Consider the following 15,000-nt stretch of genomic DNA (forward strand, 5'->3'; position numbering starts at 1 on the left):
CACTGAGGAGGGACAAAGACCAACAGAGAGAGACCTAGTTTTGAGGTAGAGGTTATCATTACAGACTACGCTCGGCAGGAAACAGGAATCAGGAAGTGTCAAACCTCTCCCTGCATCCTGTACTGAATGGTGGAACGCCAGAGTCTGGTCCTGGTAGAGACACTACCTACATGTAGTGCCTTGCCTTTTCAAATGAATCCAACAGGAATTAGGCTATGGCCATAATTATGGTTATTATTGATACTTCATTTAACCCATTAAGACCTGAGGCTGATTCTACAAATTCCTTCTAAATCAGTGGTTCTCAAACCTTTTCGAGCCAAAGACCCCCAAATTGATATATATTTGGCCGTGGACCCCCATCTGAAAATGTTTTATGCCAGGGACCCCCAGAAGAGAAGATTTAGGTTAAGAGATAATCATGTAAACATACACTGTTTACAATGTACATACAATTTTGAAGTGAGCCCAGGCCAAAAGGGCATTATGAAAATTGACATCTGTTGTCAGAACAACTTGATAACAATAATACTAACAATAACAGTTATAAAGTCGTCAACATGTATCATTGCATTACTCAAGAACAAGGGCAGGGCTTCCTTTAATACCTCTTTGCCAAAAGTAGCAGATCTACAAGCTGACAATGCATCGCATTGCGACACATTGTGAGCTTGTAGATATTTTTGTTGAACGTTTGCCCCCCGAATAGGGGGGCAAACGTTCATGTGAAAAAACAAACAAACATGAAACGGTATAGCCACATTCATCGCTCTCACTTTCAGTCACTCTCTCTCTTCGCTGTCTCTCTGTTTAACTTCTGCTCAAAGTAGCTCTGTGGTTAGCACTGGCCAGTGAAAGGTGATTTTCCTGTGTGAAGCAACGGGCTGTAATACTGAATCAACTTCAACAGCTACAGTATAATGTAATAGTAATGTAGAAACATTTACACAGTGCCAACATTTGTGTTCCACTTTTTCACACTAATCAGATGGAGGTCCAAACGTGTTAAACTCTCTCTCTCCCTCTCTCTAACACACAGACACACAAACACACACACACACACACACACACACACACACACACACACACACACAGACACACAAACACACAAACACACACACACACACACACACACACACACACACACACACACACACACACACACACACACACACACACACACACACACACACACACACACACACACACACACACACAAACACACACACACAGCCATGTGAAATATTTCCTGTTGTTGCAACAGCGCTCACTGTTTCCTGTCACAATGACTGTGTGATGTCACCCATTGACTTTTCACGTGTCCCCAGTTAACTGTATGTCTAGCCTCTGAACAGCTGACATGAGTACAGTGGTACAGGTAGTAGCAGTTTGAGGATGAAGACCATAGCAAAACTTGACTCCTGATCTATCAGTCCCAACAGGTTTTCGAGGAGTTTTTTGTGATTATTGTGGACCACATTGACCAACAACCCCCAACAAATTGCAACAGTTTATGTTATTGGTGTTCAAATTGTGGGAGTCATTGGAACGTGTCAGTCAGCAGCAAAGAGACATATCTTTTTCGTCTTTTTTTAATGTCTGTTTTAATGTCACTTAAAAGTAGAAATATTTGGGGGATAGCTTGTTCACAACATCCTGGAATTACTGCTTTATATAGCCTCTGGGCAATGTCTTTCAGTTGACCGTCTCCATTTATTTATTTTCTCTAAATGTGTTCATACCATCTTTTACTGTTGAATTGAATTGAATTGCATTTTTATAGCGCTGTTCTAAGTACTCACATACTCAAAGCGCTTTACGTTCATTCATTCATTCATACATCATTCACGCACACATTCACACACCGATGGCGGAGGAAACCATGCAAGGCACCAACCAAGACACTAACTCTGGGGGAGCCCGTGATCGAACTGGGAACATTGCGGTTCCCATCCGGCCGCTCTACCGGCCACTCTACCCCTGAGCCACTGCCGCCCACTGTTAAGTCCAACTCTAATGGCTATCTTCTCTTCTAATTAGCTCTAACAGAGCCTATTAAGAGATAGTGTATTCAAGTATATTTTCCTTTTGACTATAGAGAGCAGAAAGGGAAGAATATAGGACATAAAAAAAGATCGTATGGATAAACATAATGGTGTTAGTTAAATTAGTGGCACAGACATTAAATATTAGTTAAAACAGTAGTAATTACATGCAAGGCAAGACAAAGCGACACTTACTTCATTACTGAGCATGTGGCGATAGTCCTCCAGCTCTGACAGAGACTGGTGTCCAGTTTGGAAGAACTGAGCCTGCGCCTCCATCAGTGACAGAATCTGGTGGGGGGAAAGATTGTCATTTTCCAAAGATAGCAATATACTGTATACTCGTAATAGTTACGTCTATATTCATAAGAAGATCTTCCTATTCTGAGAGTCCTCGCCATTATAAGAGCACAGTAATGACTGATTTATACTTGGTTGCGCGCCGTATTGCGCACTGAAAATAGACTATAAATCTACTATTTTCGGTGCAGACAACTAAGCGCACAACTAAGAATAAATCACACTTAACTCCCTGTCAGTTGCTGTCGTTTTCCAGTTAATATGAGTACAGCCACTGTCTTGCCTCAAGCTGTCGCTTTTATTTATACTTGTTTTACAGAATGTCAGATATTGATATTCTGTTTAACATGTTCCAATAATACCCACACGGTAAAATGGCAAATGAAATATCGGATTCAAAGGTTAGAGATGCACACCGCAATTTTCCATTGTGTCCCAGAATTCCTCTGGGACAAAGTGTTGTGTGGGCCTTTCATGCCAATCTTCTAAATGTATACCAGATGGCCTGTTTGTGTCCGAATCTTCTCAAAACCTTGTGGTGTACTTTCATTGTTTTGTCAATTTTGTCAAATCTGTGCAAATTTCATCCATTGCACAAACAAATACCACACAGGATTTGTCTTTAAGGCATTATACGTGACGTCAGACCCAAATAGAGGGACTGGAGCAGAAGCAAGGGGCAAGGAAACAGCTTTGTGATTTCAACGTGAGCTTACCGCCGATAGAATGTCTGTCTTCTTCTTGGCTTCAATGACATTGATCTGGAACAGAAGGAGAAAATGGCTTTGAAAAACAGTGTACAATGTTTCTATAACCAGAAACTAGCTCGCCAGTTTGCCCCCTTGGGTGTTCCTTACTACAGCGCTGAAAGGAAGCCCGCAGGATATATTATCATCATTCATGGCAGCAGAGGAATGTACCTAATCAGAGGTGCAGACGTGTATTTGATACCTGTCACTTATGCGGAATTCACACCACCACTAGAATTCCACTTCCATATTTTGAGAAAGCGCTGTGGTACCATGCATTGTCTATGCCTCTATGGTGTATCTGTTTAAGAAAGTAGGTAGCTGATATATAGCACTTTTACCTTAGTGCTAGGTATACTCTTGGTTGCTTGTTTTTGCAGGAAATGCACTTAAGACTTCTGGTTATTAGTAGTTTCGTTCCCTACCTATGTTGAATGCACTTATTGTAAGTCGCTTTGGATAAAAGCGTCTGCTAAATGACTGTAATGTAATGTAATGTATGTAATGTGAAGCATTACGACAGGATGCCCAGCCAGCAAAAAAACATTTTAGGTGAAGTTTGCAGTGAGACAAAACAGCAACCAACCAGATGCTCGCTGTGGTCTGACCTAGGGGTGAACTCATGCTGGGCGAGACCTAGCCGGTTGAGTGTCTAAACGGAATTACTGGAATTTGGCGGGAGCAATGTGGATATGTCTAGGTCATTTTGGACACAACCATTTCGCGGGAAAATTCTTAGCTTAAAACTACTATCGCAGTTGGTGTGAATTAGCCGTTGCTCTGTTTAAACTCTTCACTGACATGTTTAGTTGGACATGTTTTAGTGGGCCTCCTGTGTTTGTATCCTCTCTCCTACATGGATATATGTCATGTGTTCACAACAGATGGCTCAGGGGTCATGTATGGGGCCTGCCAACACTGCTGAAGTGCTCTTGAGCCAGGGAAGGCATGCTAAACTTTCCCAGGGGATGAATGGGTCACTTTGATCTTCCTGAGGAAATTCATCTGTATACATTGCTATAGTATATCGTGCAGGGGTCTTCAATGTTTTTCAGGTCAAGAACTCCTTAGCTGAGAGAGAGAAAGACCAAGCACCACTACTAAATTAATACAATTGTTTTGTATATTACATTTTTTTTTTAATGTAGGCGGCCCCCCTGTAGTAACTCTGAGGACCACCTCGGCCGGGATACGGGACCCCCTGATAAAGACCCATGATATAGTGTGTATTTATAAAGAAAATAAGGGTTAACACAAACTCCAACTATGTATAATAATGAGCAATAAAGGCAAATGGAAAATAACAGTTCAACTCACTTTTAATCATAGCCTTTGATCAGCATAGAACATATTGGATTACTGGAGTACTGTACATAATAACACATCATTCATAATGTGGTATAGCATGGTAAAATTGCACATTCTCTAAGTCACTAACCTGCAGAACATAGTCCAGGGCCTCGGAGCGGAAGGCCTTACGCGCGCTGAGCAGAGCGTTGCTGGAGTCATCCACCTCGTGGGGTTTACTCCGCGGCGCCTGGGCATTCCTCGTTAGACACCCCTCCAGGGACTCGCTCCTCCTCTCAAACTCCTTACGCACCTCCTTGAAGCGACGGACATCTCTGTAGGATGAGGGTAGAGTGAGGGAATGGAAGAGGTTGTTAAGGAAGAGAAAGCAAGAGTGTCATGCCATGACTGAGGCATGACATGACAGCAAGGTGAACTTGATTTGGACATGACTTAGTATTCTACATGGACTTGACTTGGACATGACTTGGTATTCTATATTTAGACTAAGGACCTGATTTGATATTTTACTTCTAGACTCGGGACATGACTTGGTATTCTTCTACATTTAGATTTGCAACTTGACAGGAGACCTGTAACTGACTTGAAAGTTGAGCATAATGCACTTCTCTGATAGGATATGAGCGTATGTTTGTATTTTGTGTATGTGAGAGAGACTGCAGGGTCATTCTTTCCTTTGTTTGAAAGGTATATTCTCATGGCATGTCTCATCCCAAATTGACATTTGGCTTTCTTTCAACACAAAAGAGGGCGTGGCAAGCAATTAATGGGCAGCACCCAAGCTAACAAAGGTTAGTCACTGGGATGGTATCCATCGTAACTGTGAGTGACAGATGCTACTATTCAAGCATAACAAGCCACAGCCACAAATATATTTACTTTACTTCAGCAGAAAGGGCTAGGTAAGACAATGAACAGATGTTAGGCTGAGGGCCGATAACTATCTGAGAGACAGATGGACAGAGACGGTGGGAAAATTAATAATAATAGCAAGTCATATCAAGATCAACAAAATAACAGAATGTGTGTTACTTGGTAGCTCAGTGGAAAAGACACATTCAGGGATTTGAACCCAGATTAAGGTTTTTGTTTGCACCCTTACCAATAATTGCACTCAAACACACAAAGAGATGTTGCCTACTTGCCTTCACATAAACATTATACAGAAAGAGGAGAAAGAGCGACACCATACAAACAATAATAACTAGAAAAAGTGCTCCTTGGAGCACAGGTCTCCGCCAGGTCAGATAGGTTATTGTGGATCCTGGTGGCGCTATAATAGGCCAATATGAAAAGGGTGGCATTTATTCTTAGGCCTTTCACGGCAATCGGACACAGCATTCATGATTTGAGGCATTTTGTTCCCAAAATGTGTTTTGTTAATATGGTGGTGCTATAACAGGCCAATGTGAAAAGGGTGGCATTTCTTCCTCGGCCTAGTGGGAACATGCGTGCAAAATGTCACTGAAATTGCATGCTGCGTTCATGATTTCAGCATTTTGTTCAAAACGAACCAATCCTGCAAACTTTGGAAGCCCAAATCGGCCTCCTGGTGGCACTATAACAACCCAATCTGAAAAATTGGGGGCCAGAGGTTCTGAATTGGCATCCAGGGAGTGTGTGTGCACAGTTTCGCAGGTGCCGGAGATCAGCTGCTCACAGACAGAAGGACGGACGGACGGACGCGGACGGACGGACACACGGATAGACAGGGTGCAAAACATACTCTCTCGCCATGCCTTTCGGCCTGGCGGAGACAATAATATTTACAAAAACATTTTGGCAGAGTCTGCCTTCATCGGATGGTCCATCTGTCTCTGCCTCCTTCACCATTAGGGTTTCTGTTTGCGCGGTATCATACCTTCTGCATCCCATCTTCATCCTGCCAATCGCTCTCTGATTCTCTGATTTGACTCTCTGATCTAAGGCATGATCGAGAAGGGGAATGGAACACGCCACAAAACTCTTCTCATGGAGTTAAGATAATGGCTGAAAGGGAGGGGATCGAGTGACTTTCTTCAAAGTAGGTGGCTCACTCTACTAATTATATCGAAGAACAGTTTAGTGTTTGCTGGTGGTATGGAGACATTCAGAATAGAGGATTACACTAAGCAGACAAAGAAGACCGTCGATGCAATCCACTCACTCTTTCACAAAACTCTGCAGCTTCAACTTGACTGACTTCTGTGTGGTCTCAATCACTTCCTGTGAGTGTGAAAAATAGAGCAAGAGAAAGAGAGAGAGAGAGAGAGAGAGAGAGAGAGAGAGAGAGAGAGAGAGAGAGAGAGAGAGCGAGAGAAGAAAGAACAGAGACAGTCAAATGAAGCACCAGTGAGAACTAATGCTAATAGTAGCTCACTCACTGTCTATCATTATAGCGACATTTCTAACTGTGCTGGATAGTGTGGTGCCTAGAAATAGGCAGTGAGTAAATCAAAGGCACAAACAGACTCACCCCCTGAGCTTCCAAGATGATGGACATCTTTGTGGAGTATTTTTCTAGGCATTCCTGTAAGATAGAAATATTGATTTGACATCTTGTCGCATTTATCCATGCCCATAAAAGCCATCTGAACTAGTAGTTGTGAAAGCAAAAGCCCCATAGTGAAAGCAAAGCCCCAACTGGGTTGAATCAACTCAAACGGTTTGGTCTTTTTTTTGGGATGCTTAAAAGCAGACAGTATATAGGCCCTGCACATACCGTTACAAACGTTTACAACCAACCATTTTAAAATCTGTTACTTGAAACTCTCCCATCTGTCAAAAATGGGCCCCTTGCCAAGCGTAACATCATATGTGTTATACTGGATGGGAGAATCACATGAAACTAAACAAGATTGTTAGAAGGATAGTAAGAGACAGAGTCTATAATGTGAATTCCAGAATATGAAATGTACATCTGCACTTTTCTATAGTGGTCACAGTAATATTTTCTGCAGTGGTCCCAGTAATATTTCTTGTTAAAGGGGAATGAATACCACTCACATACTACTGAATGGTGGTATATATATGTATCTCCAACTGGTATGTTGTTTCAGTTGGAGATGAAATTACCCTTTAGACTGCAAGGCTGGCTAGAGGGCGGGCCAAATAGTTCAGTTGCCAGTGTCACTGATCACATGACCCCCAAAAATGGATTCTCCGGTTCTAGGCAACACACAAGGGTGGGACCTTTTTCTTATTTACACACATCAGCTCTAAGGTATATGACATAGTTTAATGTTGAACATGAGTGGTATTCCCTTTTAGAGTGCACTGAAGTAGCAATAGCATATCACATAATATTACAGAAAACATAACATATCTTGGTCATCATATCTTAATTAATTTGAAAGAACAGTTATTAATTACTTGTAACTAACTATTGCAATTACCGGTATATGCTGACTCCCCCTTTGTTAGATACTGAAGAAAAAACATATCTAGCACTAGCTCAGTCACCTACGTATTTGTTTAAACCAGATGCAAATGGTGGGCCCATCACACAGGCGAATTGCAAGCTTTGCAAGAGAGTTGTACTGGTGATAGAATCTCAAACCACCATCTTACACAGACATCTGCGCATAGCAATGTTTCCTCTATTCAAGTAACGGCTCCCTTTTAAAAGTCTGTGTCTGTGCTTGGAGCTATAAAATCACCGCATCATGTTCCGTTTAACATAACAGTTTTACATCCCATAGCCTGCAGGGACACAGCTTATTAATATATCGCCATTAATAGCCGAGTTGTGGTTCATTGTAAGCATGTCCGTCTCTGGTGTTTTAATAGACTAACACATCTAGAAATATATTAGTCAGGTATCTACTGCCACGTAACCAAAGCATGCATGTCTGTTCTGTATCCATTTTAAATAGGACAAATCGTTGAATGAATGGGTACTTGGTAGTAACAACGTAATTCAGTCAGTATGCTCACTACCTCCTGTAGCCTGCAGAGACCCGGCATATCAATAATATATCGCCATTACCAGATGTTTGATTTCCTTGGAATGTGTATTAAAGACCCTTGTGCATTTTGCTTAGTCTACAGCAAATTACTTCTTTTCACTCAGATTTTAAAATCGTCACAATCCCATAGCCTAAATGGACTCGTCAATCTGAGTTGGAGAGATAGGACAGTCAGCTCAGGCTAACCTTACACTATGCTGTGTGAATGATTTAATAATTTTAGTTTACATTACAAATATCATAATATTATTAATTATTTGCTCACAGATTACTAATTGGGGACGGTTATGTTGCATTGCCATTTCTTTTCATTTCATTTCATTCTCTCTCCGTCTCTCTCTCTCTCTCTCTCTCTCTCTCTCTCTCTCTCTCTCTCTCTCTCTCTCGCTCTCTCTCTTGTTTGCCACTCAGATTTGACATTCAACACAATCCCATAGCCTGGAGGGAAGACATTAAACGCATTAAACGTTAAAGTTGTCATTTTGGTAGTTGATATTTTGGTAGAGCTGTGTTGCGTTTCTGTCAGTGTCAGCTTGGGTGTTTAAAGACACATGGCCACCCAGCTGCCGTACATTCCACTCACCCCCATTAAGACGTCCCTGGAGCAATGGTGGCCCAGCTCTCTGAGGCCGCTGACAAAACTCTTGCTGCTCTGGCAGTACGCCCTGCCAGCCTCCAGCATGGCGTGGCATTGTTTCACCAACTGCACAACAGAGTCACACACAGAGTCACAGCTGGAACAAACACCATTAAGTACAGACATTCTGGACAGCAGGAGAGTGGAAAAGTGGACTCTTACCATGAGTCCATTTTTACACACTCTAGGGGCTTTATTTAGAGCATCTATAGAGTAGGGTGCAGGATGCAGGGTGCAAGTACATCAATTTTGCTAGTTAAATGGCACATTAATAGACACAAAGTGAGGCGCACTGTGCTAAGGGACCGTATTAAGACTAGTCTAGTATTAAGATTAGTCATGGGTGTGTTTTGGGTATAACATAAATTAGGCCAATCAGAGTGTAATCTCCGATTCCCTTTAATAGTTTGTTGCGCCTTCACCATAGTGCATTATTTATAGTTAGGACAGATATAGCAAGTTGGAGGAGACACAAAGAATATTCTGCTGAGGAAACTTGCATTCAACTATCTATGGGAGCAGCATTAATAATGTGATATAATGATGTCAGGAGGCAGAGGAAATAAAAGCCTTGCTCACTGGAACATCACATGGAAACAAGAAGTGTCCAAATGCAGTGACCGTGCTGCTGCGGTCAGAATCACTGTAGGCTAGTGTAGCCTAATGTCTCCAAGAGAAGAGACATCTGTGATATCTTGCCTTTTATAAATTGCACAGCGTGCGCCATGCGCCCTCGGAGTCTCAATTGGATATTGATGACGGACTTACTGTAGTTACAGAGACATAAAGAATTTTGTGGTAGGTATCAATGGACACTCAACCTATAGTATATGGATAATATGGCCCAGATAATAAAAGAAAAATTCAACCTCAATGCTGAGTTTCTCAGAAACGAGAGTCGTGTTGAAATCGGATGGATTTTGATCGCAATCAGTGTGCACGCTTGTGAACATAAATACATCTTACTCTCAATAATGCGCTCTCTAAATAGTAAGGAACTATCTGCGCCGTCACGGCAGTTAAAGCCCAGCCCACACCAATGATTCGCAATGCAAGGAGTTGCAACTTGCATCCGCTTGCAACCACTTGCAACTGAATCCCAAAATTGCACAGACTTGCAACGGGGCAATTCAAACCGCTGCGATTTCTCTCTGCAACGTATTGCCACGGTTTTGTTGCATTATGAATCATTGGTGTGGACCGGGCTTAAAATAGGCTTAAAATGCAGTCATAAGATAGCATAGCGCCAGACCACACCTCATTTTAAGACCAACGTGGGCGCTAGATGGGCGCAAAATAACTTGGTATATCTAAACAACGTGTGCACTGGTTACAACTGTGTCAGTTAGCAGCCTCTTGTGTGGTCTTGCGCCGGGTGGAAGATAAAGCCCTATTAGAGTTAATAAACACTGTGCTCTGGGAATACTTCTTAGCTCACATCTATATGTTTAAGCACTTAAAGCTGCAATCCATAACTTTTCTTTAGAGAATTAATATTTTATTTTGAACAATCTGTATGGTAGAGTACTGTATGTTATCAGGTATTGCATGAAGCACAAAACGCAATTTATTCTCTGCCCAAACTGGCATAGCAGTAGAACTTTTGGCACTGATACGGGGGACGTGGGTTCAAATCCTTGGGTAGGACTTTAAAGTAATGGATTGCAACTTTAAGTCCTATTTTCAATGAATGTAGACTAGTATATGTTATGATGTGAACTTCACAACGTCACATCACAACGTATTGTGAACTTGAAATGTTTTTGAAAATGTTTGAAGATCTTTGAAACTTTTGCATTTTTATTTAACATTAAACATTAAACTATTATTATTATTAATTGCTTTTGATTTAGTCAATAACGACATGTCCAAAATAGGGACACCAGGTTTAAACTGGTTAAATCTCCAGCTGAGCACATCATTTTGAAACTATGTTGTAATAAATGTTTCTCTTCAGGTCTGTGGATAAATAGTTTTGGTTCATTAAACCAAGTAGGGTAAACACATTGGGGAAAGAGTTGTCACTAACATTGTGCCGATCAAACAATGTGGTATCTAGATTCATAATCCCTGCAGCAAACATTGCATGACTCGACATGACATTCAGGCTAATAGTCAAGGACACTTTTGAGAACAGAAATAACGTATTTAAAACTAGATCTGAAACCACACACACACACACACACACACACACACACACACACACACACACACACACACACACACACACACACACACACACACACACACACACACACACACACACACACACACACACACACACACACACACACACACACACACACACACCTAGGTGCACACAATGGGGAATTATGCCTAAAAGACAATGGCAGAGCAATTTGTGGTCAGTGGTTTAGTGTGTGTTGGACAATGTGATGGGGAAGCAGCTCCATGCGTTAGTTCCTGTTGCCTGTCAGGTAAAACACCCCATCTTCTCTCACTTCAGTGATGCCGTATTGTGTGTGTTGGTGTATGGTACTATCATTGGTACGTCTCCAGCTTCCACTAGTGTACAGTATGTGAACACACAGGCAAGCATGTACTGTACTGTACTATGTCTATGTGTGCAACTGTGGACTGAAATGTCTTTTTACCTTGTCTAATCGTGTCTCCAATTCACTCACATCTCCCTGGACCTCCTCTATTTCAGATCTGGATGGATACAGAAACAAACACAGAGTATTAAAGGTCAGCAGCACCTCACCAAGAGACAGACCGGTTATTTGTCAGAGTGACATACCAGTTTCCAAGTCTGCTGGAAACCCTAGATCAGGTGTGATTCCCCTTGACAGAGCGGTCGCTGTTTGTTACCCCATATGGGAGACCAGTTACATTGGGGACTCATCTGGGATCTGGTTTCCAGGGGTGTAGTGGGGTGAATGTAGCAGAGCAGTCCTGTCTGAGGCCTAGAAGACTGATTTATACTTGGTTGCGCGCCATGTGGCGCACAATGCAGCTACGTACACCCTTAATAACTCCCTTGGTCAGTGGAAGATTCTCCTTTGACTGAGTGGTAGATGTTTAGTGTTTCCAAAGCGGGACACCCGGGTTCAAATCCAGGTGGTTATGAAAGTATACTTTGTATTGTATTTGTGCTTTACATTGATAATTAATTATTAATGAATCCAAAAGATTGTTAAGCTTGAGAGCCAGACTTTTCACTTCTCATTAAAAACACAAAAATGCACACATACACAGAAAGTGCTTGAAAAGGCCTGCAGATGACCAGTGTGCCTGCGTTCTACTGAGTCAGTGAGTATCTCTCTCCTTGCGTCCCTGCCATGCGGTTTCCGCTGCTACACACCAGTGCCGCAAGTTCAACGACACAGCGAGTGAGAGCCACCAAAAATTAGAAAGAGAGTTGAGCTGAAGAAGGCTGTCACCAGAAACAGTGCAGTGGGAGAGTAAGGCCCACAAAGAGATACCATACCGAGAGACGGAAAGAGAGAGAAAGATAGTGAGAGAGAGAGAGAGAGAGAGAGAGAGCGAGAGAGAGAGAGAGAGAGAGAGAGAGACAGTAGGGGGAGAGACAGAAGGGGGAGAGGGCAGGGACAGGACAGGCAGTAACTGTTTGTCTGTGTTAGTTAGTGAAGGGACGGGTGAATCAAGGTCTGAGGTCCCATTCAGTTGGGCTAAAGCGCTGCATGATGGGACTGCAGAGGAACGTCGTCCAAAAGAATGAAAAGAAAGAATGAGAGAAAGAAAGGGAGTGAGAACTGAAAGAGGGCCTCAAGGGAGGATGTCACAAAGTGTGTGTCAGGCGAAAGACACGTTCTATATTCATACCTCTCTGAATCACATGGCAGAGACCCTGTGTTTGTGTGTGTGTGTGTGTGTGTGTGTGTGTGTGTGTGTGTGTGTGTGTGTGTGTGTGTGTGTGTGTGTGTGTGTGTGTGTGTGTGTGTGTGTGTGTGTGTGTGTGTGTGTGTGTGTGTGTGTGTGAACAGATCAACACAAAGACAGAAAGAGTTGAAGCTTGAGTTTCCGCCCTAGTTCTCCCCTGAACACACATGCGTACGTATACACACACACACACACACACACACACACACACACACACACACACACACACACACACACACACACACACACACACACACACACATACACACACACAGTATCTCTCGCCGCACTTCCTGTTCTTCTCCACAGCCCCTGCCTACCGCACGTTACCTAGCAACAGGAGGCAGCGGTTTGAGGCAGTTTATTAAGTTACTGACCTCCCTGTCAGCACAGCGTTTCCTTTCTTTTTCCTGTCTGTCTTCTCCTCCTTTTATTCCCTCTGTCCCTTCTATATGTCCTTCTTTGACCTTTTTATGCTCAATACTATGGTTAATAACTTATTGCAGTGGTTCTCAAAGTGACCCCAGGGGTCCTAAAGGAGGGTTCCAGTGGGGTTACCAGTTAAATGATTGCTAACTCTGAGAGTGCACAAATGGTTCCACTTTTACACTCAGAGTTATGGAGGTCCGTGGCGTAAACTGGGGGTCCTTGAAATGGAAAAGTTTGATAACCCCCCCCCCCACACACACACACACACACAAACACAAACAATGTTCTTGACCCTACATGAGACCGCAACACTACAACATGCGCCATTGCCATAACTCACATTTTCCATCACCTACGAGCAACAGAGAGCAAGCGGCTAGGGGGGAGGCTCAGGAACGAGAGAGTGGGAGACCAGTGGAGGCGGTTGTAAAAGAGAGACAGAGAGACTACTGACATACAGGAAAAACATCTGAGGAACAGTTTGACCATGACTACTAATTTTCATCACCATGTTGGCACTATGCAGGCACACCCAACTCTGCTAAACCTCTTTCATTAACCTCTAAACCAACTTATAGCAACGCCTCCCTTGTGATTGTACCAGATTAATCTTTTGTATTAAAATAAATAAAATTGTCTACAACAATACTTAGCGCAATAAACAAGGCTGGTGCCCCTGGACCTGCTATAAAAGCGTGGTTGGGTACTAATTAATGCGGGTACTAATTAATGCGTCTACAACATGAACAAGACCAAGTTACTTTGCATTGTTGTGCCAATAAGCATTTCTTGGCATTACTGGGACCATCATATGAAGTGTTTTTTCTAATCCATTGAAAGAACAAAAATCCTGACTCAGGAATGGCATAACAGGTCATGAAACAGATGTGTTTTAGCCTAGAGGGTTTACATCTTGACAGGTTTCAGGCTGACCCCAGAAATAGCTATAATGACCTGAGGGCCAAAGGTGCAGGGCTGACACTGGATTTGAGCAGTTTTACCCTCTGACAGATAAGATACTCATGACAGGTCTAACAAGCATTTCCTTGCAATCATTGGTTCAAAGAAAACAAGTGTCCTTTAGTCTACATGTAAAGTGTCTTGGGACAACTTGTTGTGATTTGACACTTTAATAAAATTGAATTGAATTGAAAAATAGTGTGAGAAAAAGTCATATAGGCTAATCTAACTTCTAATGACACATCAAATTGGCTTGGGTGAAAGTGTTGAACATACAATACTTTTATACTTTTACTCAAGTAAATTTTGAATTCCGGACTTTTACTGTAACAGAGTATCTACATTGCATTATTGATACTTTTACTCAAGTAAAAACATTTCAGTACTTTTTCCACCATTGATCTTATTACCTGAAGCGGGGGGAATCCTTCAGACATTCTTCAAAGTCCAGCTTGACTGTCATCCTTCAGTTGAGAGTTGCTGATTATACAAAAAACGTTCAAGTATTTCTGACACTGACATACAGCACATGGGGGAGAGACACTACTATTGTACTTCATAAAAATCTATATGTATGTCCTTTTAGCACTCCCAAAAGCAGGTTTTGATTACATGCATTCTTGTTTTCGGACTTTCTTTCAGGAATAATTATATAGGGACCCCATACCAGGTTTGTATTAAAATGTTTTGGTTATTTTTTTTCCAGATTTCCGAAAATAGCAGATCTACAAGCTCGTCATAATGGAAATAATTTGTATTCT

The 15,000-nt window shown here is 42.1% G+C and overlaps 1 protein-coding gene across 1 annotated transcript in view; it reads right to left on the minus strand.

The window, feature by feature from the left end:
- The window catches only part of acap1 (ArfGAP with coiled-coil, ankyrin repeat and PH domains 1), a 29,769-nt gene that overhangs the window by 14,364 nt on the left and 405 nt on the right, over positions 1–15,000 (minus strand). The window contains exons 1-8 of the mRNA XM_084043107.1: positions 14,650–15,000; positions 11,602–11,659; positions 8,933–9,052; positions 6,858–6,911; positions 6,549–6,607; positions 4,533–4,716; positions 3,062–3,106; positions 2,241–2,336 (exon numbers count right to left, since the gene is read on the minus strand). The exon at positions 14,650–15,000 is cut by the window's right edge and continues 405 nt beyond it. Coding sequence (XP_083899233.1) covers positions 2,241–2,336; positions 3,062–3,106; positions 4,533–4,716; positions 6,549–6,607; positions 6,858–6,911; positions 8,933–9,052; positions 11,602–11,659; positions 14,650–14,702 — 669 coding nt within the window. The 5' untranslated portion in view covers positions 14,703–15,000. The remainder of the gene's footprint in view (positions 1–2,240; positions 2,337–3,061; positions 3,107–4,532; positions 4,717–6,548; positions 6,608–6,857; positions 6,912–8,932; positions 9,053–11,601; positions 11,660–14,649) is intronic.

The sequence above is a fragment of the Gymnoscopelus microlampas genome (genome assembly GCF_963454915.1).
Source record: "Gymnoscopelus microlampas genome assembly, chromosome: 19".
NCBI classification, from domain to species: Eukaryota; Metazoa; Chordata; class Actinopteri; order Myctophiformes; family Myctophidae; genus Gymnoscopelus; species Gymnoscopelus microlampas.